Source organism: Neolamprologus brichardi, chromosome 18, assembly GCF_056152115.1.
Source record: "Neolamprologus brichardi isolate AB-2024 chromosome 18, ASM5615211v1, whole genome shotgun sequence".
NCBI lineage: Eukaryota > Metazoa > Chordata > Actinopteri > Cichliformes > Cichlidae > Neolamprologus > Neolamprologus brichardi.
Genome location: NC_142121.1, coordinates 8,892,385 through 8,917,925, shown reverse-complemented (window position 1 = coordinate 8,917,925; position 25,541 = coordinate 8,892,385). Strand labels below are relative to the sequence as shown.

Genomic DNA, 25,541 nt, shown 5'->3' with positions numbered 1-25,541 from the left:
CATAATAAGTTTGGCAAGCGCAGGAGACACGACACGGAGGAGATTTGTCATTTGGGCTGCAGAAAGCAACGCGCATTGTTGAAAGCTGTACGGTGCAATAAAAAAAATCAGCGAAAAGGCGAGGCAGTGACGGATGAACAGCGGGACTACTGTATACTGTTTATTAATAAACAAAATATATTCCTGTATGACAACACGCATAAATTAACTGCCTACATTAACTCAATGTAAACATACCTTCTGACTGACACTCCCCTGCTGCCTCTTCGGGCTGTCCCTGGTCCTCGGGGGAGAAGTTCTCCACGGTCCGCACCATATTTCCGCTAGTCTCCCGCGGGGTGAGGAAGGGGTCCAGAAACCCCATGACCGCGAAGAACTTCCATCTTCTCCCCGATCCTGCTGCAGACCCACTCCTCTTCTCCTTCTCTGCCTTCTTCTCCTTATTATAAGTGTCCCTGAGGCTCTTCCACTTTCTCCTGCAGATGTCCTCTGAATAAACGCATTATCTTGTTAGCGGAAAGGTATTTGTACATCAGTGGGAAAATAGCGGGACAGTAGGCGGGCTTGCTAGCTTTTGCGCGGGTTCATCGGGTCAGTCTGAAAATTAAAAAGAAGGAATGAACTTACCAGGTTGCCCGATCTCCTCACTTATGTGTCTCCAAGCTAGGTCCTTTTTATTCCTGTCTCGGTAGAAGTAGTAGCTAGCATCGTATAGCTCCGGGTGATTAGCCACGGCACTGATAAGCTTTTCCTCCATACTGAATGAAGAATGAAGGGCTTTGGCTGGATCTGCCCCTTTGACCTAGGTCAGAGCCACGTCACCAGGCTCCTGATTGGTTGTCGCGGCGCGATTTGACGCTGGAGTTCAGATTTTTCCAACTCGAGCGGTAGACGCGAAACGCGCGTATGCACAAAATGCAACACAAAAACTCACGCGCGTGGTTTTATTCGCGAGTCAAACGCGCCAGACGCGCTACACTGACGCGCATTTCACGCGTTTTGGCGTTTTCGCGACGCAAATCTGCTTCCGAATTTTCGCGGGACCCACAATCGCGCGTCATCGCGCTTTTCCATTGACTTTACATGTAAACCTGACGCTCTATTCGCGTCCATCGCGTTCGGTGTGAACACACTAGTCATTGACTTCTCATTTTATTTGATGGTCATTTGTCTCTTATGCTTTGTATTTAGTTTCACTTCCTGCGTCATTAATTCTGATGAGTCTCACCTGTGTGTTCAGTCATTCCCTATTCCCCTGATTAGCTCTAATGTGTATAAATTTGTATGAAAAGCACAACATGTATTAGTATAAATAATTTCAGTTATCCTTTGTGACCTTGTCTGTTTTTCAGTCGGGATTTTGTTTGTTGCTTTTCTTCTGAATTTTTGTGGTGTTCTTGCTGGACTGTCACAGGTTGCTCTGAGGATCCACACGCAGGACTCCGGGGTTGTGATTTAACAGAGAAAGTTTTATTTACAGGCAGTGCGGAAATTGTGCTATTTACAAGACGTGAGGGGCGGGGTTCCAGGAAAAAAGGGAAATCCTACACATGTCCACGCCGACCTCTCTACACACTCCACACGGGGAAACACGGGGATGGGTCTGGGGAATCTAGAGACACAGAAACACACTTTAACGTCTGATATGTCGGCACAGGAACAATGAGTGAACAATGAACTCACCCAAAACTCTGGCTGATTGGGACCCACACCCAGTTTCACACCTTGGCTCAGGCGATTAGAGGATCATCAGGGGGTCCTTTTGTCCCTCTGTGGGGGGAAACTCCCACTAGGTTTATATCTGGGACTCTCCACCATTTGACCTTAGAACTGAAGAAGCTTCTCGAATGAGAGGTGAAACGTCTTCAAGCAACTTAAAGAAGTCCAGACGCTTTTCTTTGCAAGCTCCTTTGACTACGATGACCTGGATGACTGAGAACCTTCACAGACGTAATAAACACAAAGTTTTGGTTCCATAACATTTTTCTATCATTGCTTTATTATGGATTAGGTGCAAGAGTTGTTAAAATGTATAATTAAATAATAGATGAATTCAATAGCAAATTGTGCCTCATTCTCATATGGACAGCAAGTGGAATGTGATAGATGAGATGAGATGGAAGGAAGAAGAGAGGCAAAGAGTGATTCACAGGCAGAGCTTAGTTTATTTCCCACAGTTTTGTTACCTTATGGTTCCAAGCGCTGTGACCAATCTTTGTGTTTTATTATTATCTCATAACACTTGTTTAATCAGCTACCCTCTCTCCTGTGGACTGTTTAATCTCTACAGTCTCAGATCAACACAGCCCTGCCCTCCAGCACTATCAGCAGCAAGAGCAGAAGCAACCCCCCAAACAGCAACATTGTACCCATCAGGTAAAAAATAGGCTACGTTTGCTTTGCATCGTGCCCACCTGATGACAGTGATATAGTGTGATGCGATTCCATATTAGATTCTTGATGAATGTGGGTTGTTGTTCTTCAGCCTGCTTCTATGAGCCCTTTTTAACTGTGAGCACCCGCCCCTTTAAACATCTCTGCACTGCCCTGACTAAATGTATATATAAACTGTCTCTATGGTTTACAGTCTGAGTCTGACAAGCTGTCAGCTGTTCATTTCTGCTATTTGAATTGTTAAAAGAAGCAGAAACTATTCATTTAGCAGATTAACTAAATAATATAAATGTCAATAACTGGATGCCTCTCTATTCTTTTTGTTAAAGGTTTGAACAGAAAACAATTAAACACAGAGCCTCTCCCCGCTTTCTGGAATGAATCACAGCATGAAAACACTTCCTCTTCTTCCTGCTCTCTAGCTAAGCACCTCCTGTCTGTCCATATCTTTCTGTGTTCCCTCCCCTTTAGATCTACATTATGAAGATGGGTGTAACCAACGTGTGTTGGCAGGCCCCATCACATGTTGTTCAGATCAGAGGTCAGACCAGTTTCTATAATAAGGAAGTGAAACTCACACAATCATTGACACTGAGAGGAGAAATGGCGCAGAAAGGAGTTCAGCTGGACCGAGAAACCTTCTCTTGTTCAGTCTGTTTGGATCTACTGAAGGATCCGGTGGCTATTCCCTGTGGACACAGCTACTGCAGGAACTGTATTAAAAGCTTCTGGGATGAAGAGGAAAAGAAGAAAATCTACAGCTGCCCTCAGTGCAGACAGATGTTCACACCGAGGCCTGTCCTGGTGAAAAACACCATGTTAGCAGATTTAGTGGAGCAGCTGAAGAAGACTGGACTCCAAGCTGCTCCTGCTGATCACTGCTATGCTGGACCTGAAGATGTGGCCTGTGATGTCTGCACTGGAAGAAAAATCAAAGCAATGAAGTCCTGTTTGGTGTGTTTGGTTTCTTACTGTGAGAAACACCTTCAGCCTCATTATGATGTGGCTGCATTAATGAAACACAAGCTGGTGGAGCCCTCCAAGAAGCTCCAGGAGAACATCTGCTCTCGTCATGATGAGGTGATGAAGATGTTCTGCCGTACTGATCAGCAGAGTATCTGTTATCTCTGCTCTGTGGATGAACATAAAGGCCACGACACAGTCTCAGCTGCAGCAGAAAGGACTGAGAGGCAGAGAGAGCTGGAGGTGAGTCGACAAAACATCCAGCAGAGAATCCAGGACAGAGAGAAAGATGTGAAGCTGCTTCAACAGGAGGTGGAGGCCATCAATCAGTCTGCTGATCAAACAGTGGAGCACAGTGAGAAGATCTTCACTGAGCTGATCCATCTCATCCAGAAAAGAAGCTCTGATGTGAAGCAGCAGATCAGATCCAAGCAGGAAACTGAAGTGAGTCGAGTCAAAGAGCTTCAGGAGAAGCTGGAGCAGGAGATCACTGAGCTGAAGAGGAAAGATGCTGAGCTGAAGCAGCTCTCACACACAGAGGATCACATCCAGTTTCTACACAACTACCCCTCACTGTCAGCACTCAGTGAGTCTACAGACTCATCCAGCATCAATATCCGTCCTCTGAGCTACTTTGAGGATGTGACAGCAGCTGTGTCAGAGGTCAGAGATAAACTACAGGACATTCTGAGAGAGGAATGGACAAACATCTCACTGACAGTCACTGAAGTGGATGTTTTACTGTCACAACCAGAGCCAAAGACCAGAGCTGGATTCTTAAAATATTCACATGAAATCACACTGGATCCAAACACAGCAAACAAACAGCTGTTATTATCAGAGGGGAACAGAAAAGTAACATTAATGGAACAACAACAGTCTTATTCTGATCATCCAGACAGATTCACTGAATGGTTTCAGGTCCTGAGTAGAGAGAGTCTGACTGGACGTTGTTACTGGGAGGTGGAGTGGAGAGGGGGAGGAGTTTATGTAGGAGTCACATACAAGAATATAAGCAGAACAGGGAGTGAATGTGTAGTTGGACATAATGACAAATCTTGGTCATTAGATTGTAACAACAACAGTTATACATTTCGGTACAACAGCATCCAAACTCGTGTCTCAGGTCCTCGTTCCTCCAGAGTAGGAGTGTACCTGGATCACAGAGCAGGTATTTTGTCCTTCTACAGCGTCTCTGAAACCATGACTCTCCTCCACAGAGTCCAGACCACATTCACTCAGCCGCTCTATGCTGGACTTTGGGTTGTACACATGGCTGAGTTGATTAAAGTGAAATAGACTGAAGTCTTTCATATTGTTGTAAGTTTAAATCTGTATTTTAGTTCCCTTTTATTTTCTCTCCATCATTATTGTGGTATTTATGTGCTGCACACAGAGATGGGCAGTAACGCGTTACTTGTAATGCGTTACTGTAATCCGATTACTTTTTTCAAGTAACGAGTAAAGTAAGGGATTACTATTGCAAAAACGGTAATTAGATTACCGTTACTTTCCCGTAGGAACGCTGCGTTACTGCGTTACTAAAACCGTGATTTTTTTGCGAGAATGTCTCATGACAGTGACGTTTGTGACAACAGCTGTGTGCAGATCAACAATGGATCATATATCGAGTGCAGAGAGAGTATGAGCGTGCAGCGTTTGAAGCGTGGACGTACTGACCTTACTTTGAGTTTGATTCCATAAAAAGTGACAAAAACATTAGTGTCCGTTGTGCGTGGGAAGAAAACTTCTTTTTACAGCGAAAAAACCCCTAAACTTCCGAGCAAGCACCGAGTAGCTACGACGTAATGGGAAACTCACAGACAAACTCGCGGATTCTTCCACTGACGGCTGCACACCTGCACCAGGGTAAACCTCCGCCTACCCCACTCCTGCTTTACAGGTGAAAATAGAGCAACAGGACCGCTAGTCTTTGACTTTATTTATTTTCTGCTGTGTTTTACTTGCATCTATTTGAAAGACTGAGTGTAAACACACAAAAAATATTTTATTTTATGTGCTGGAATGTGCAGAAAATAGGTTTAAATGTTAAACAAATTTCTTCCAGTCAGTGAATGTTGCAGATAATTTAATTTTTACTTGATGCATAAAGTTAAAAGATTAAAACTAATAAAACAAGTTTTAAAAGGAGACTTTTCCATTTGATTACATTTTGTATGATGATTATGCAGAAAAAGTAGAATTGGGCTGAAAGATCTATTTATCACCTATTCAGGTTGTAAATCGTGTTTTTAAAAAGTAACTAAGTAACTAAGTAATTAATTACTTTTGAAAATAAGTAATCAGTAAAGTAACGGGATTACTTTTTGGGGGAAGTAATCAGTAATTAGTTACTGATTACTTTTTTTAAGTAACTTGACCAACACTGGCTGCACATAAATCAGATGTCAGTCAAACATTATGGGCAGAACCTCGACATCTTCAAGATGTTGTCTTGATGTTTTTACGTTTTATAGGTGGAGCTCTTTCCTGTGTCTGTTCAGCCATGGAGACTATCAATGCTTATGAATATTTTTATTTAAAACATTTCTCCACATGAAAACATAAACTTCTCTATCTTCTAAATGTTTACTGAATATTTTTTTTAGGTATTTGTATGTTGTTGTTTCTCTTCACTGATCTTAACAGAGAAGTCTACAGACCTTCCTTTATCACACAGATTTTATTCTCATTACTTTGTACATTTATAAAGAAAACAATTAATTACAGAGCAATAAGAAATTTTAAGAAAGTGCACTATATCATAATTTATAGTAAAGTGTATTAAAGCATCGTTAGTTAGTCACTTATTTAGTTTGGAGCTGTATCATCTGACACTGTGGAAACATTTCCTCCAGCTTCAGCACAGAATGTTAAAAACAGAACAGAACTATTAATGAGAACAAACAGTAGGAACACAGTATCAGCAAACATCATGGCTTAAAATGGAGAGTAAAAATCAAAAAATAATAAAATAAATTAGTAAAAAGGATTTCCTGTGTTATTGGTCCTTACTTGTCTGCAGCACCTCCAGGATGTTTCTTATATGTTCTGGTTATTTTTGCACCAATTTTAGTTTCTGTCAGTAGGAAGTTCAAGTTCAACTCAGTGTGTTTGTTTGTTTTTATCAAACTGATACCTGACCTTGAACACCTTTAAAAAAAAATACATCTGTCAATAAAGCGATGATATAAAATGCTTATATTAGTACTGAAAAACCCTGCACACCCACTTTACAGATATAAATAATTATATAAATTAACAGCTGAACTGGAGGAGCAGCTGATCTAGTTCACTCATGTGTTTCTGGACTAAGAGTTGGAGTAAATACCTTATGATTCAGTGATGTTTGTTTTTGTTAAATATTTTGTAGATCCAAGAGTGAGTTTGACTCATGATGATGATGTTCAATTAAACAAAGTTGGTCACAAATTCTTCAAAGCTGTTTATTAAGAATATATTCACTTGGACTCATCAGAGAGGCTTGTGATCCAAGGGAGCCATCAACTGGACAATTACTGACATGACAACAAAAAAGTTAAGTACAGAGGGGGGAACAGAGGTGAAAATACTTGCTTTAAAGGATTGTAATGTTTCCTTTTAAAATAAGTCTCTAAGGTACGGAGCCCCGCAGGGGACATGGGAGAAAAAAAAATTAAGACGGACTTTTGCGAGATCTCGCAAAACTAACTCGGGATCTCGCAAAACTTTTGCGAGATCTCGCAAAAGTCCGTCTTAATTTTTTTTTCTCCCATGTCCCCTGCGGGGCTCCGTAGTTTTGCGAGATCTCGTCCGTCTTAATTTTTTTTCTCCCATGTCCCCTACGGGGCTCCGTAATTTCGCAGTCACAGTCAAAGCATAAACATTGGCACGCTTTGTCTTGTGATTCTGCTGCTAAAAAATTACCATGTGCAAAGTACCGGACTTTAAGGCTTTGACTTGATGCCAATGGCCTGAGGAGGACAGTATTACCCTTGGACATGTGTAGTCTGCCGTCTATTCAATAGAAGAACAAGAAGCGCGGAAATGGCACAACTCGCACAACTGTCTTCAGTTTCTGGGAGAGTTTAACAACGAGAGACTGATGATGCAGAAGAAATCTCCGTGGTTAAAAACATTAAAAACAGTCGTCCAGGATGATGAGATCAGCCATTGGCTCAGACTGCTGTATATCAGCCGGAGACCCGAGATTAAGTCACGCAGCAGGTATGTAAAACTGTGATGTTCTCAATGAACTAACACAGGAATGATCTGAGCTCAGTCTGTAAGCTAACAGGCTAAAATCAGAGAGCAGCTAATCAAACAAGTGCGTCCCTTTTTTTAAAGGTCAACTTTTAACAATAGACATTCATGAGACACATCAAAATCAAACAGGGAGGGAAAGCTTCGGTTTTCTGCACTGTGCCACAGTTCGCTGTCTGCTTCGGTTCACGATGCCTCACTCCGGGGCTACAGACAGTTCTCTGCCGCCTGTGGTGCTCCTCACCTCCGTCTGCACCCACAGACTTCCCGAGGTGGAGGCAGGCCGGCAGGGACTTTGAGAGATGGGCTTTACTTTCAAAAATACCCCTTAATCAGGGTCTAACTCACTAAAAGATGGCCATATGTCTCTCTCCAACTTAATCTCTTTCTTTTAAGTAATTGTTTTTAATTGAAATGAAATTAATTGTTCAATAAAATTATTACATTTATAATTTAATTAAAGTTAAATTAATCAAGGTGATTTTGACTTTGCTAGTTAACAGGAAGAGAAACAAACTTACACAGGATAAGATTAAATTTGGACCCAGCAGAAAAAGTCAATCACAGACAAACAGAAACATTCCTCTTTGGCTAAAATAAAATGCAGATTATTGCTCATCTGCAGTTTTAATCATGGTGAATAATTTATGATTCAGCCAAGGAAGATTCTTCTGTGTGGAGGTTTTTCCCCTGTCAAAAGGCATTGACCTTTACCTTCATCTAAACATGGAATTTAAGTCATGTAGTTGCCGTTGTTTGTTTTTAAAGAGGTCATAATATCTTTGTGATAGTAGAAATTTATCTTCAAAGTAAAAGTTATAAAGTGAATTAATAAGACTTTCCAAAAAAGAGTCACATGGTGCTTCTGAAACATTTGTACAAACCTCTCTCACAGCCCTGCTGATTGAGGCTGCACCTTTACCTGTCTAATCTTTTTCTTTTTACTTTGTTCCTCAAGTCCCACATCAACATGAAGTGTAAGGAGGAAGATCTGGCTGGCCAGCAGGTCTGCAACCAGGAGAGGAACTTCAATCTAGACCAGGAGGACACAGAGCCTCCACAGATCAAAGAGGAACAGGAGGAACTCTGCATCAGTCAAGAGGGAGAACAGCTTGTAGTGAAACACGAGGATGAAGGCATCGTCGTCTGGACCGGGGAAGAGCGGCTCAGACAGCTGCATAACATCTGGAAACCTGAGAAAGATTTACAGACCACCGGTAAAACTGTAATTGCTTTTCTGAAGTGTTAACATTAATATTAAAGCTACAGTTTGTATCAGTCAGATCTATTTAATGTGTATTTGTGAAAACATGACAGGGAGTTTTAAATGGACTGGTTCTTATAAAGCGCTTTTCTACTCAATCTTGAGCACTCAAAGCGCTTTACAAAACTTGTGCATTCACCCATTCGCACAAGCACATTTTTCTTAGTGCTTTCTACCAACATTCAGACACATTCCACAAATCAAAGAGCAACTTGAGGCAACTTGGAGTTAGTATCTTGCCCAAGGATATTTGAAATGCAGACTAGGTGAAGCCGGGAATCAAACCGATCAGTAGATGATCTGCTCTACCGCCTGAGCCACAGCCACCCCGACTAGTGAAGATTATTTTGAAAAATATCAAGATGTAGATAAGTTTCTAGATCAACTCCAAAATAGATCATCAGTCAGTAATAAGTGAGTTCTTTTTTGTTTTAAAGGTTTTTTTTACTCTTAATGTTGCTGAAAAATGTGAGAACTCAAGTTCTCATTTGCATCAGAGTGCACAAATAACTTCATTTTTACACACTTTTAATTTCACCTGCAAATGTGAGCAACATGCCCTCATTACAGACTTTAACTAAAACTTTGTTTTATCTTCTCGGAAGTGTTTTTCTATAATTACATTTTTTTATTGTTCGTTTAGACCTCCACCAGCAAACTACCTGTAAGGAGGAGGAGTTTGTCGCCAATCAGCAGGAGAGGAACTCAAGTCTGGACCAGGAGGACCCAGATCCTCCACAGATTAAAGAGGAACAGGAGGAACTGCTGGAGGAGATTGTACTGAAGCAGGAGATCAATAGTTTTATGGTGACTTCTTGTTTTGAGGAAAGTGACCTCAGTGAATCAGAACCAAACGATGACCAGCTCCTTGCTCTTAACTTTCCTGAACCAGAGCTTGAGGAACAGGAAGAAAACCAGCACGTGGACTCGGGATCAACTAGAAATGCGGAGCTGAAAAAAAGGAGACGTCACAAAAGCAGAACAGATAAGTCTCGGAGTGAAACTGATACAAGTGAAAAATCTGTAAGCTGTGACACTTGTGGAAAAACTTTTCAGTGTAAATCCAACCTGACGAGACACATGAGAGTTCACACAAGTGAGAAGCCACATTCTTGTAGCACCTGTGGGAAAAGATTCATTTGGAAATCAGGATTGGAAACTCACGTAAGGATCCACACAGGCGAGAAACCGTATTTTTGCATCACCTGTGGGAAAAGATTTAATAAGAAATCCGTATTTGAAAGTCATGTGAGAATCCACACAGGCGAGAAGCTGTATTTCTGTAGCACCTGCGGGAAAAGATTTGGTAAGAAATCAGGACTAGAAACTCATTTGAGAATCCACACCGGTGAGAAACCGTATTCTTGCAACGTCTGTAGGAAAGAGTTTAGAGACTTGTCGACTATGAAAAGTCACAGAAGGATCCACACAGGTGAGAAACCATATATTTGTAGCTCCTGTGGGGAAAGATTCAGTTGGAAATCAGGACTGAATTTTCATCAAAGGATCCACCCGAGTGACAAACCAAATCACTGCAGCACCCGAGGTAGAAAATGACCTCATGCTCCAAGTCATGGTACATTTTCTGTCCACAGCAGTGAAGAGCACTCTATGTTGTTTATTCCAGCCCTGACTTTATGTTTCTCTAAGTTTGATATTTTTTTATTGGTCTTTAAAGGTGACACAAATATTTATTGAACAAAGATGCTCTTTTAATATTTACCACAGAAACTTGTATTTCTTCTTCAGTGTAGAAGAAAACAAACATGAAAATGAGTTTTTCATCACTTGTTTCTTGTAGCAACCATGATGTGATTCCTTTTTATCAGCCAATAAATAAGTTTTAATACACAGGAATAAAGATTTTAAAAAAGTTCAAGACAAGTATACAATTTTTATTTAAATATTTTTTCTTTTTGATTTATGTTAATAAAGGTTATACTTCAGTATGGCTTTGACCTGGTTGTCCTGGTTCTTCTTAGCAACATGTTGCAAGATTTGATTAAAAATTTTGTGACTAATTTTGTCTATTGTGTAATCCCTGCTAAATAAAAGCAGTTAAATGTGCTACATTGGCTCGTGATAAGTGTTTATATCATTTTGCCTAAATGCAAGTAAACTCATTGTTTTCCAACTCTGTGTGTGCAGTTTGCTTCATAAGTACAGTAACAGAACTGAAACTACATGGAGCCTATTTTGATTACATCATTACAGATGTAGATATTATTCATAGTTCATATTTCACAGTGCGCTGCAATCTTCTCCACAGACCTGCATTGCTCTCTGTTCAGACCCGTCATCTTCAACATGTCCACTAGATGTCGTCAGAGTTCCCCCACTTTCCTCATCTATTGTGTTGCCATTACCTGAGCCTGCTTAAAACCTACAGTCCTTTACATATGGGTTCATTCAGGGTCTTGTTCCAGAAGGCAGGTTTAACTTTACCTCTGAGTAAGTAACTGGAGTAACAGACTCACTGATTCCTCCCCACCTGCTGGACATGAACCAGCTGACTGACACTTGTTTTCATTTTCTAATTCATAAAGTTGCTATCAGTTCAATTCATTTATATTTATATAGTGCCAAAAAAACAACAGTTGCCTCAAGGTGCTTTATATTGTAAGGTAAAGAATGTAAAAACCTCCACAATTGAACAAGCTGGAAAGAGCAAATGCTTGGCACCAGTGGCAGAAACAGGCTTTCTGTCGTAATCACTGTGTAAAACACTAATCTCTGCTCAGTCATTTGTTGTGTTGCAATCGGTTACACTGAGGGAAAAATTTCACAACTGGATCTCGGAGATAATGTGAATATTTGTGAAAATGTGTGAAGATGAGGCTGAAATAACTCTGAGACTCTAAAACATGATGAAATGCTTACATATTGAAATGTGTGTAGTAGCATGACCTACAGCTTGTTTAAGAACATAAGGTGTAACGCTGCATAAAGGAGGTGACCTTTGCTTCCTGACTCAGACTTGATTTAATAAAGTAAATCAGAATACTTTATTAATCGTTCGGGATTAATAAAGTATTCTGATTCTGATAACTAGGAAACATAAGATGCAAAACAAGAGATCACCACCATCCTGACCCCCACATACCGAGTCGGTCAACAGGTATGGCTCTCTGCAAAACACATTCCACTAAAGACTGAGTCAAGTAGTTAGCCCCACGTTTGATCTGTCCCTTTTCCATCCAAGCAGTATTGAACCCTGTAACTTTACAACTAGCCCTTCCCCGTTCCATGAGAGTTCACTGTTTTTCTTGTATCCCAGGTGAGGCCAGTCCGGACCAGCCATTTGGGACTCTGTTCAGACAAACCAAGCCTTGTCATGTGGGAGTCTGGAGAGAGGAGCTTTGTGAGTGCTACCTGGTCACAGCCCAACAGAACAAAACATTGCTGCACTCATTATCGGTGGATGGGAGCAGTTCTCATGATGTTTAAAGCTGCCATCTATGAAGACAGACAGCAGGCTGAAAGCTCAAGTTACTGTAGAAAGCAGGAAAAGATCAGGTTTAGTGCTGCAGAACTGCTGCAGTCTGAGCACAGATGTTAGGAGTATAGCAGGGTGCGCTAGAGCCTCTCAGGTGACTCCATCCATGAGCCCTGATGACACAGTTTAGGTATGTGGAGTTCTGTTTATGTTCCCCTAATGCCCATAAACTTTGGTCTAGCCAGAGTGTTTAGACTGGGGATGATATTGGTTTTATATTGTGACCTCTATACTTTCTAAACAAGGCTGCATGAATTTAACTGTGACAATAAAGTTTTTTTGTATGTAAATCTCAGTGTGCACCCTCACTCTAAGCTGAATACAGTTGAGCTGAGACAAGTTTTACTTCAGTAAGGTTTAAATGTCAAAAGCAAATTGGACAGCAAAACAGCAGAGGGTAAAAGGACCAGGGTAGCATCCAGTCTGCCTAACATAAAAGGAAGATTTTTACAAATGTCAATAAGTGTTGGCTAATTTTCTAGTATACCCAAAATAAATTTGGAAATTTCCTCCATTCCTTATTCTGTCTTTTACTCTTCTTGACCAAAAGTTTAAAATGTAGAGAAAAAGATTTCCAGCTACTTGATCTATTGATCTCTGACGAGCTGTCTGCCATTTCTGTTCATCTGAACAATTTGAATGAGAAAGAAAAGAAACATCAGGAGGTCAGACTCAATAATATTTTAAAAAGAACTCTGACAAGTGTATAAAAAGGGTTAAACACATACTCTTTCTGGTATTAAGTACAACCTGATAACCCTTCCTCTTTGTCCTCTTATCAAACTTAGCACCTCCTCTCTTTCCACCTGTTTCCAGATCTACAGGTGTAACCAGATTTGAGTTATAAGGAAGTGAAACTCACACAGTCACTGACACTGAGAGGAGAAATGGCGCAGAAAAGTGTTCAGCTGGACCGAGAAACATTCTCTTGTTCAATCTGTTTGGATCTACTGAAGGATCCGGTGACTATTCCCTGTGGACACAGCTACTGCATGAACTGTATTAAAAGCTTCTGGGATGAAGAGGAAAAGAAGAAAATCTACAGCTGCCCTCAGTGCAGACAGACTTTCACAGCGAGGCCTGTCCTGGTGAAAAACACCATGTTAGCAGATTTAGTGGAGGAGCTGAAGAAGACTGGACTCCAAGCTGCTCCTGCTGATCACTGCTATGCTGGACCTGAAGATGTGGCCTGTGATGTCTGCACTGGAAGAAAAATGAAAGCAATGAAGTCCTGTTTGGTGTGTTTGGTTTCTTACTGTGAGAAACACCTTCAGCCTCATTATGATGTGGCTGCATTAATGAAACACAAGCTGGTGGAGCCCTCCAAGAAGCTCCAGGAGAACATCTGCTCTCATCATGATGAGGTGATGAAGATGTTCTGCCGTACTGATCAGCAGAGTATCTGTTATCTCTGCTCTGTGGATGAACATAAAGGCCACGACACAGTCTCAGCTGCAGCAGAAAGGACTGAGAGGCAGAGAGAGCTGGAGGTGAGTCGACAAAACATCCAGCAGAGAATCCAGGACAGAGAGAAAGATGTGAAGCTGCTTCAACAGCAGGTGGAGTCCATCAATCAGTCTGCTGATCAAACAGTGGAGCACAGTGAGAAGATCTTCACTGAGCTGATCCATCTCATCCAGAAAAGAAGCTCTGATGTGAAGCAGCAGATCAGATCCCAGCAGGAAACTGAAGTGAGTCGAGTCAAAGAGCTTCAGGAGAAGCTGGAGCAGGAGATCACTGAGCTGAAGAGGAAAGATGCTGAGCTGAAGCAGCTCTCACACACAGAGGATCACATCCAGTTTCTACACAACTACCCCTCACTGTCAGCACTCAGTGAGTCTACAGACTCATCCAGCATCAATATCCGTCCTCTGAGCTACTTTGAGGATGTGACAGCAGCTGTGTCAGAGGTCAGAGATAAACTACAGGACATTCTGAGAGAGGAATGGACAAACATCTCACTGACAGTCACTGAAGTGGATGTTTTATTACCTAGTCTGGTGAGACGCCCTGTGTGTGCATTTCACCCCCCTCGCGTAGTGCCTCCCCGCACCCCATTAGTGGTTCCCCGTGTACAGCATCAATCAGATTCCTTACATCCAATAACAAGGGCATACCAGGACCTACTGAAAAAGTCAAAAAGTAGTAGAAAAAAATTCTAATGACATTCAATGAAGTGGATGTTTTACTTACACCATCAGAGCTAAAGAGGCAGGAGAGACGCCTCCTGTGTGGAGCCCTCCCCACTGAGTGTTGTTAGTGTTGCTTCTAGTACACTTCTAGATTTGTCTGTTCATGGGTTGGTTTTATTTTTGTTGTAGGTATTTCATATTTTATTTCCTTGATTATTTTATTAGTTAATTTTGGTTAATTTTGCTAGTTTTTCCAAAGGAAACTTCCCATGTCTCTTTAGTCGTGGAGGCTATCACTGCTCATAATAATTTTATGATTTTCATTTTAAACATATATATTTTTTCCAAATGTAAATCTTAAATCTAAATGTAAATCAAAAATTTTATTTAACATGTATATTAATGCTTTTGTATGTTATTGTTGTTTCTCCTTCACTTCATGGGTTTTCCATTATCACAGTTTTTATTTTCTAAATCAAAAAACAAATGGGGTGTTATCAGAACAAGGTTTCTGTGATCACACTTGACGAGGAGATTAATCATTATGTTCATTGTTTAATGTGGGAACCAGCTGAAGGGTTTTCAAATAAATACATTTTTGAACAAAGTCTTTTCTTCAGTCTTCATTCCAGGATCTTGACGTCAGACTGGTGTTAGTTTGGGTGTGTTTTCCTTTGGAATTTGAGGTTTATTTTTTGGTTTTTACATTATATATAATTTAACTCTGTTAGTAGGTCCATACCCAGTGTTATATTAAAATCAATAAAAGTCTCCAAAAAGCTGCAGGAGGTCCTCAAACCCGAACACATCATCACATAAATGAAATGAGAAATTAATGCACACACAGACGTGTAAGAAAAAGCTTCGGATTCCAGGAATTCTTTTCAAATACTGCATCACAAAGTAAAACTGATTCTGTAAATATTACATAATAACTCATAAACATATGAAGCTTTTAAATGTTCGTGACAGTTACACATTTTACAAGGCTGAGCAGTAAAGTAAAAGTAGATTTCTGTTTGCACATAATGTTGACATAATGATTACAGTATGCACTGTGTGATCGCCACAGGCCAGGCCGTGTTTTCTTGTTCTCTGTCTCATTCAGGTTCCTGCTAGGTGGAGCTGACCTGATTTTGGATGAACATACGTGAGCAGGTCAGGCTCAGGTGCACTATAAAGAAACCCTTTCAGGACTTTTCACAGGCCTTTCTCTGCTCCTCTCTTTTTCATGGATGATACTTGCTATTAACCATTTGCACTTTTCCTTGGGTATATTTTTAGGTCACTGCAGAGTGACCACCTAAATACAGCTAAGCCTGAATAAAGATAAATTTTCTGTTAATATATGCAGTACAAAACAAAACTTTTTATTTTCACATTCTTGCAGAGGTCCACCTGTGGTCGTAACTAATGATGGAGGGTCAGAGGTGGGAGAGTGTGTGTGGGGGAAAGAGAGCGGCTTCTCCCTGTCTTCCTCTTTTACAAAGAAGAACAAAGAAAATGAAGGAGTGGAGGTAGAGGAGGAGAATGTGATTCTCAGATGGACAGCAAGTGGAATGTGATAGATGAGATGAGATGGAAGGAAGAAGAGAGGCAAAGAGTGATTCACAGGCAGAGCTTAGTTTATTTCCCACAGTCTTGTTACCTTATGGTTCCAAGCGCTGTGACCAATCTTTGTGTTTTATTATTATCTCATAACACTTGTTTAATCAGCTACCCTCTCTCCTGTGGACTGTTTAATCTCTACAGTCTCAGATCAACACAGCCCTGCCCTCCAGCACTATCAGCAGCAAGAGCAGAAGCAGCCCCCCAAACAGCAACATTGTACCCATCAGATATAAAATTGGCTACGTTTGCTTTGCATTGTGCCCACCTGATGACAGTGATATAGTGTGATGCGATTCCATATTAGATTCTTGATGAATGTGGGTTGTTGTTCTTCAGCCTGCTTCTATGAGCCCTTTTTAACTGTGAGCACCCGCCCCTTTAAACATCTCTGCACTGCCCTGACTAAATGTATATATAAACTGTCTCTATGGTTTACAGTCTGTCTGACAAGCTGTCAGCTGTTCATTTCTGCTATTTGAATTGTTAAAAGAAGCAGAAACTATTCATTTAGCAGATTAACTAAATAATATAAATGTCAATAACTGGATGCCTCTCTATTCTTTTTGTTAAAGGTTTGAACAGAAAACAATTAAACACAGAGCCTCTCCCCGCTTTCTGGAATGAATCACAGCATGAAAACCCTTCCTCTTCTTCCTGCTCTCTAGCTAAGCACCTCCTGTCTGTCCATATCTTTCTGTGTTCCCTCCCCTTTAGATCTACATTATGAAGATGGGTGTAACCAACATGTGTTAGAGCTGGCAGGCCCCATCACATGTTGTTCAGATCAGACGTCAGAACAGCTTCTATAATAAGGAAGTGAAACTCACACAGTCACTGACACTGAGAGGAGAAATGGCGCAGAAAGGAGTTCAGCTGGACCGAGAAACTTTCTCTTGTTCGATCTGTTTGGATCTACTGAAGGATCCGGTGACTATTCCCTGTGGACACAGCTACTGCATGAACTGTATTAAAAGCTTCTGGGATGAAGAGCAAAAGAAGAAAATCTACAGCTGCCCTCAGTGCAGACAGACGTTCACAGCGAGGCCTGTCCTGGTGAAAAACACCATGTTAGCAGATTTAGTGGAGGAGCTGAAGAAGACTGGACTCCAAGCTGCTCCTGCTGATCACTGCTATGCTGGACCTGAAGATGTGGCCTGTGATGTCTGCACTGGAAGAAAAATGAAAGCATTCAAGTCCTGTTTAGTCTGTCTGGCATCTTACTGTGAGAAACACCTTCAGACTCATAATATTGTTGCACCTTCATTCAAGAAACACAAGCTGGTGGAGCCCTCCAAGAAGCTCCAGGAGAACATCTGCTCTCGTCATGATGAGGTGATGAAGATGTTCTGCCGTACTGATCAGCAGAGTATCTGTTATCTCTGCTCTGTGGATGAACATAAAGGCCACGACACAGTCTCAGCTGCAGCAGAAAGGACTGAGAGGCAGAGAGAGCTGGAGGTGAGTCGACAAAACATCCAGCAGAGAATCCAGGACAGAGAGAAAGATGTGAAGCTGCTTCAACAGGAGGTGGAGGCCATCAATCAGTCTGCTGATCAAACAGTGGAGCACAGTGAGAAGATCTTCACTGAGCTGATCCATCTCATCCAGAAAAGAAGCTCTGATGTGAAGCAGCAGATCAGATCCCAGCAGGAAACTGAAGTGAGTCGAGTCAAAGAGCTTCAGGAGAAGCTGGAGCAGGAGATCACTGAGCTGAAGAGGAAAGATGCTGAGCTGAAGCAGCTCTCACACACAGAGGATCACATCCAGTTTCTACACAACTACCCCTCACTGTCAGCACTCAGTGAGTCTACAGACTCATCCAGCATCAATATCCGTCCTCTGAGCTACTTTGAGGATGTGACAGCAGCTGTGTCAGAGGTCAGAGATAAACTACAGGACATTCTGAGAGAGGAATGGACAAACATCTCACTGACAGTCACTGAAGTGGATGTTTCACTGTCAGATCCACCAGAGCCAAAGACCAGAGCTGGATTCTTAAAATATTCATGTGAAATCACACTGGATCCAAACACAGCAAACAAAGAGCTGTTATTATCAGAGGGGAACAGAAAAGTAACAGCAGTGAATGAACAACAGTCTTATTCTGATCATCCAGACAGATTCACTATATGGCTTCAGGCCCTGAGTAGAGAGAGTCTGACTGGACGTTGTTACTGGGAGGTGGAGTGGAGAGGGGAAGTTCGAGTAGCAGTCGCATACAAGAATATCAGCAGAAAAGGATTGAATGAATGTGGATTTGGATATAATGACAAATCTTGGTCATTATATTGTGACAACAACAGTTATACATTTCGGTACAACACCATCCAAACTCGTGTCTCAGGTCCTCGTTCCTCCAGAGTAGGAGTGTACCTGGATCACAGAGCAGGTATTTTGTCCTTCTACAGCGTCTCTGAAACCATGACTCTCCTCCACAGAGTCCAGACCACATTCACTCAGCCGCTCTATGCTGGACTTTGGGTTTGGCAAAATGGAGACTCTGCTGAGTTGATTAAAGTGAAATAGACTGAAGTCTTTCATATTGTTGTAAGTTTAAATCTGTATTTTAGTTCCCTTTTAGTTTCTCTCCATCATTATTGTGATATTTATGTGCTGCACATAAATCAGATGTCAGTCAAACATTATGGGCAGAACCTCGACATCTTCAAGATGTTGTTTTGATGTTTTTACGTTTTATAGGTGGAGCTCTTTCCCGTGTCTGTTCAGCCATGGAGACTATCAATGCTTATGAATATTTTTATTTTAAAAAAAAATTTCTCCACATGAAAACATAAACTTCTCTATCTTCTACATGTTTACTCAATGTTTATTCTCATTACTTTGTACATTTATAAAGAAAACAATTAATTACAGAGCAATAAGAAATTTTAAGAAAGTGCACTATATCATAATTTATAATAAAGTGTATTAAAGCATCGTTAGTTAGTCACTTATTTAGTTTGGAGCTGTATCATCTGACACTGTGGAAACATTTCCTCCAGCTTCAGCACAGAATGTTAAAAACAGAACAGAACTATTAATGAGAACAAACAGTAGGAACACAGTATCAGCAAACATCATGGCTTAAAATGGAGAGTAAAAATAAAAAAATAATAAAATAAATTAATAAAATAGTAAAATAATAATAATATATAATTATATATTATATATAGAATAATATATTCACTTGGACTCATCAGAGAGGCTTGTGATCCAAGGGAGCCATCAACTGGACAATTACTGACATGACAACAAAAAACTAAGTACAGAGGGGGGAACAGAGGTGAAAATGCTTGCTTTAAAGGATTGTAATGTTTCCTTTTAAAATAAGTCTCTAAGGTCAGACAAAGGGACAGAAACTCATAGCACTCGACCAGCCCAATGACAAAACTATAAGTTGTTTTTTAACATCTACTTTTTCATCTATTTCGTACGGAGCCCCGCAGGGGACATGGGAGAAAAAAAATTGAGAAGGACTTTTGCGAGATCTCGAAAAACAAACTCGGGAAAAGTTGAATTCTCGCAAAAGTTGAATTCCAACAATGGCGGCAGCTACTTAGTTGTAATATTACTCTTTCTGGGTCACAAAATACACTTTTAAGATATTTTGAGGCGTGAATGTAGTTGTGTAAACGTCAGATACCTGCTCGGTTTACAAGACATCAAAAGTGCTCCGACGTTTTCGGAGATCTGACACCCACCATCTCGAAGCTAACGGGAGGTCGAGACCTACTACAGCCGGGAGGCTGTAGTATGTTGTGTCTCTAAGCATCATCATTGCTTTTATTCAAATCAGCCATAACTCATATTTAATTTGATGTCGATTTTCCCTCATTTGCATATTGTCTGACCTGCTGTCTACTATTGCATTTTTTTTTTTATCCTTGCACTCACAAAAGATGCAGTGAAGCAGCCGAATGTCAAGATTTTAATGTAATTTAATTCAAAATTTATTGTAGTACTTTGATTAAACCGAATCAAAAATCTTGTGATTATTTCCAACTCCACATTTTTATTCCTGGACTCTAACTCCAAAATAAAAACAGCTTTGCATGATTAAAATAAAAACAATCACATTAAAAGAATTTCCTTATTTATTTTGATCTGCAACCCATTACTACATCTTCTGTATCCAACAAACCATTTCAGCTCCTCTTGCTTTCAGTCCACTTTTAAGCTAACTATCTTCTGATTGACTGCCCCTTAAAAACAAAGGTTTAATTAGCACCTGGGGAGGGTTTCTATTTTTCATAATTACTGCTTATTCCACAGGTTCTTCCCCCTGTCCTTCTGTATTCTCTGTGACAATTTTGTGTCCCTGTGTCCCGTGGTTAATTACTTTATTTTGACAGTCCTTCGTCAGTATCAGGTGGATACTATTCAGCTGTTCCCCAGGTGTGTCCTCCCTCTTGCGTTTATATTGTCTGTTTCACCCATTATTTCTTGTCATGTCATCGTCTTATTACTGATTTGACAAATTAATTTCTGCTATATATCACATCACAACTGTGCAACCAACATGCGAGTGGAGGGTTACAAATTTGCTGGTTGGCTAGTAAGTAAAGTTGAATTATATAGCACTTTTTAAGACTATAACCTGTCACAATGTGCTTTACAAAGAATAATCAAGTTGCAGAACTTAGCTGGATTTTTTTGTAGTCATGGCCAAATGAAGCTTTCTGAAGTTAGTATTGAAAACTGTTCATAACTCGAAGCTTTTCAACACAGTCCTCTTTAACGGCATCTGGTGGCCAAAAACTTGAATCTACAACGTAGGATTAACTGCTTCATTATGTTTGATGTCATGTGACAGTTCTGTCTGATATCGGGCTGATATGCCATGGTGTTTTTCCTTTTGCTTGTGACTTCTTGATGTTTTATATTAATTAAAATAAAAAATACTTCATATGTAACAATGTGCAACACAATCTTATAATAGGTTGGGAGTAATGCTTGTGCTGTGAGGTCCCTGCTGCCACCTGATTATATAATTAACCAGTGGACAGGTACGTTTATATAATATACTATAACCTCTATAAATATAAGTTTATGTATATCATGTTTCTTATGTACATTTTAAGCCTGGGAGCAGAAATGCTGATGATCTGGTTTTTATTTAATAATATGGAGAGCGTCCTTTCTTCCTGGCTCCATGTCTCTAATTATGTCACACAGTGATTCGCTCTCTATTGCACAAAATCACCAAAACACAGCACAAATCCTTCAATGATTCAATGCCTTATAAACCAACGAGTCCGGAATTGAAGCAACATGCTGAATGAAGCTCCGAATGTCACTGATCACACGACTCTGTTCAGGGAAACCAAGCCTCGGCACAGTGTTTCTGAAGCAGTGTGTTGATTTTTTGACACATATGCTGGAGCTTCAGCCATCACTACTTTTTTTTTTAAATTCTTTCTTAAATAAATAAAAAGGTTAAACAAAGATTTAGATCACTTATTAAATTAGGTTACTCGTGTTCAAACGATAGACAATCCCTCTACTGTCTGATTACACTTTATTTACAACAAAGAAAAGTAGAAAATAAAACATTAAGCTGTTGTCAGGAAGTTGAAACTCAAACATTGGAAAACTTCGATTAGAAATCACCTGCATGGTAAGTATGTATGGAGGCTCAGAGACATACTGAGCCTCCATACATACTAACCACTAAGTGCAATAATTACTGACTATAGAGAGGAAGCTGGGAGCAGCAGTGAGTGCACCTGTAGGAAGTTTCAAAGGAGGTGACCAATCAGTAATGTGGGAGTCTGGAGAGAGGAGCGTTGTGAGGGGTAGTGGGTCACAGCCCAACAGAACAAACCATTGCTGAACTCATTATCAGTGGATGGGAGCAGTTCTCATGATGTTTAAAGCTGCCATCTATGAAGACAGACAGCAGGCTGAAAGCTCAAGTTACTGTAGAAAGCAGGAAAAGATCAGGTTTAGTGCTGCAGAACTGCTGCAGTCTGAGCACAGATGTTAGGAGTATAGCAGGGTGCGCTAGAGCCTCTCAGGCGACTCCATCCATGAGCCCTGATGACACAGTTTAGGTATGTGGAGTTCTGTTTATGTTCCCCTAATGCCCATAAACTTTGGTCTAGTCAGAGTGTTTATACTGGGGATGATATTGGTTTTATATTGTGTTGTCTATACTTTCTAAATAAGGCAAAGTGCTGTGACAGTAAACTTTCTTGACTCTAAATTTCAATGTGCACCCTCATTCTAAGCTGAATACAGTTGAGCTGAGACAACTGTTAATTTATTAAGGTTTAAATGTCAAAAGCAACTTGGACAGCAAAACAGAAGAGGGCAAAAAGGACCAGGGTAGCATCCAGTCTTCCTAACATAAAAGGAAAAGGTTACGAATGTCAGTAAGTGTTGGTTAATTTTCTAGTATACCCAAAATAAATTTGGAAATTTCCTCCATTCCTTATTCTGTCTTTTACTCTTCTTGACCAAAAGTTTAAAATGTAGAGAAAAAGATTCCCATCTTGTTGGTCTATCAGTCTCTGATAAGCTGTCAGTAATTTGTGTTCATCTGGACTATTTGAATAAGAAAGAAAAGCAATTAGTGCAGCAAATTTACGTGAGAAAGTCATGTGATTTTTTTTTAATCACAACTCTGAGAAGTATTTTAACTCAGAAATGATCTCTGCTGTAAAAAGGGTTGAACACATACTCTTCCTAGAATAAATTACAGCCTGATAACCCTCCCTCTTCTTCCTGCTCTCTCACTTAGCACCTCCTCTCTCTCCACCTATTTCCTTGTTTCCTCCCGATTCCTCGACAATCTACACGTGTGTTTGAATGTAACCAATGAGGTGACGTGGAAAAGCTGACACTCCCCATTCACTGCAGAAATTCATGTTGTTATTGTGCTCAGACCAGTTTCAGTTATACGGAAGTGAAACTCACACAGTCACTGACACTGAGAGAAGAAATGGCGCAGAAAGGAGTTCAGCTGGACCGAGAAACCTTCTCTTGTTCGATCTGTTTGGATCTACTGAAGGATCCGGTGACTATTCCCTGTGGACACAGCTACTGCAGGAACTGTATTAATGGCTTTTGGGATGAAGAGGAAAAGAAGAAAATCTACAGCTGCCCTCAGTGCAGACAGACTTTCACAGCGAGGCCTGTCCTGGTGAAAAACACCATGTTAGCAGTTTTAGTGGAGGAGCTGAAGAAGACTGGACTCCAAGCTGCTCCTGCTGATCACTGCTATGCTGGACCTGAAGATGTGGCCTGTGATGTCTGCACTGGAAGAAAAATGAAAGCCTTCAAGTCCTGTCTGTCGTGTTTGGTCTCTTACTGTGAGAAACACCTTAAGCCTCATTTTATATCCTCCGCATTTGAAACCCACAAGCTGCTGGAGCCCTCCAAGAAGCTCCAGGAGAACATCTGCTCTCGTCATGATGAGGTGATGAAGATGTTCTGCCGTACTGATCAGCAGAGTATCTGTTATCTCTGCCCTGTGGATGAACATAAAGGCCACGACACAGTCTCAGCTGCAGCAGAAAGGACTGAGAGGCAGAGAGAGCTGGAGGTGAGTCGACAAAACATCCAGCAGAGAATCCAGGACAGAGAGAAAGATGTGAAGCTGCTTCAACAGGAGGTGGAGGCCATCAATCAGTCTGCTGATCAAACAGTGGAGCACAGTGAGAAGATCTTCACTGAGCTGATCCATCTCATCCAGAAAAGAAGCTCTGATGTGAAGCAGCAGATCAGATCCCAGCAGGAAACTGAAGTGAGTCGAGTCAAAGAGCTTCAGGAGAAGCTGGAGCAGGAGATCACTGAGCTGAAGAGGAAAGATGCTGAGCTGAAGCAGCTCTCACACACAGAGGATCACATCCAGTTTCTACACAACTACCCCTCACTGTCAGCACTCAGTGAGTCTACAGACTCATCCAGCATCAATATCCGTCCTCTGAGCTACTTTGAGGATGTGACAGCAGCTGTGTCAGAGGTCAGAGATAAACTACAGGACATTCTGAGAGAGGAATGGACAAACATCTCACTGACAGTCACTGAAGTGGATGTTTTACTGTCAGATCCATCAGAGCCAAAGACCAGAGCTGGATTCTTAAAATATTCATGTGAAATCACACTGGATCCAAACACAGCAAACAAACAGCTGTTATTATCAGAGGGGAACAGAAAAGTAACATTAATGAAACAACAACAATCTTATTCTGATCATCCAGACAGATTCACTTGGTATAGAGAGGTTCTGAGTAGAAAGAGTCTGACTGGACGTTGTTACTGGGAGGTGGAGTGGAGAGGGGGAGTTTATGTAGCAGTCGCATACAAGAATATCAGCAGAAAAGGAGATGAATGTGTGTTTGGACGTAATGACAAATCTTGGTCATTAATTTGTAACAACAACAGTTATACATTTTTGTACAACAGCATCCAAACTCGTGTCTCAGGTCCTCGTTCCTCCAGAGTAGGAGTGTACCTGGATCACAGAGCAGGTATTTTGTCCTTCTACAGCGTCTCTGAAACCATGACTCTCCTCCACAGAGTCCAGACCACATTCACTCAGCCGCTCTATGCTGGACTGATGGTTTGGTTAAATTATGGAGACACTGCTGAGTTGATTAAAGTGAAATAGACTGAAGTCTTTCATATTGTGGGTTTAAATCTGTATTTTAGTTTCATTTTATTTTCTCTCCATCATTTCTGCACAGAGATCAGCTGTCAGTCAAACATTATGGGTGGTACCTCCACATCTTCTAGTTGTTCTCTTGATGTTTCTGAGTTTTTAAAGGAGATCTTTCCTGTGACTGTTTATGGAGGCTATCACTGCTCATCATCATTTTGATTTACTAAAATATTTCTCCACATGAAAATGTAAACTTCTCTATCCTCTAAATGTTTCTGGAATATTTGTATTGAAAAATGTCGACATTTCTCTTTATGAGTATGGCAGACCATGTGTGTGTGTTTGTGTTTGTTTTTGTCAAAATCATCAAACAAATGAGGAAAAACTGTGATTTTAATGAATGAATTCATATATTGTGTTGATGTTTTATTGTGTGAATAAACTGGAAGGTTTGACTATAAATCAAACTTTGAACAAAGTCTTTTCTTCTGTCTTCATTCCAGGATCTCACTCAAATCTGATGCAGAAAATATGAAACTAATCTGAGAGAATAACTGAAGCAGTTTTCCTCCTGAAAAGCTTCAGGCTTCATTTGGACACTACGTTGGACAGAAGTCTCCACAAAAATGACTCAGAAACACAAATATTATTAATGAAAGTCCAAATGTCAAAAAGGGGTCATACATGATCCTGAGAAATGTCAATTGTCGGAAACAAAGCTGCAGAGACGAGTGGGAGAACATTCCTCTACATGTGAGACACTAATAAAGTCATCATAAAACCATTGCTTTAAATTACTGCTGCCAAAGTTGGGAACTTTATTTGTCATATGAC

The 25,541-nt window shown here is 40.6% G+C and overlaps 4 protein-coding genes across 4 annotated transcripts in view; all 4 read left to right on the top strand.

The window, feature by feature from the left end:
* Positions 1 to 25,541, top strand: part of LOC148097652 (tripartite motif-containing protein 16-like) — a 106,313-nt gene that overhangs the window by 26,410 nt on the left and 54,362 nt on the right. The window lies entirely within an intron of this gene.
* Positions 2,983 to 4,794, top strand: LOC148097658 (tripartite motif-containing protein 16-like). Its single transcript, XM_087831521.1, has one exon. The coding sequence runs from the start codon at positions 2,998 to 3,000 to the stop codon at positions 4,654 to 4,656; it is 1,659 nt and encodes a 552-aa protein (XP_087687647.1). The 5' UTR covers positions 2,983 to 2,997; the 3' UTR covers positions 4,657 to 4,794.
* Positions 7,082 to 10,983, top strand: LOC148097657 (uncharacterized). The gene is made up of 3 exons (XM_087832232.1): positions 7,082 to 7,563; positions 8,558 to 8,816; positions 9,507 to 10,983. Exons 2-3 carry the CDS (start codon positions 8,570 to 8,572, stop codon positions 10,418 to 10,420), a joined length of 1,161 nt encoding a protein of 386 aa, XP_087688358.1. The 5' UTR covers positions 7,082 to 7,563; positions 8,558 to 8,569; the 3' UTR covers positions 10,421 to 10,983.
* On the top strand, positions 13,247 to 25,006 carry LOC148097656 (uncharacterized). The gene is made up of 4 exons (XM_087831313.1): positions 13,247 to 14,354; positions 16,001 to 16,008; positions 18,077 to 18,619; positions 22,989 to 25,006. The coding sequence occupies exons 1-4, from the start codon at positions 13,247 to 13,249 to the stop codon at positions 24,714 to 24,716; spliced, it is 3,387 nt and encodes a 1,128-aa protein (XP_087687439.1). The 3' UTR covers positions 24,717 to 25,006.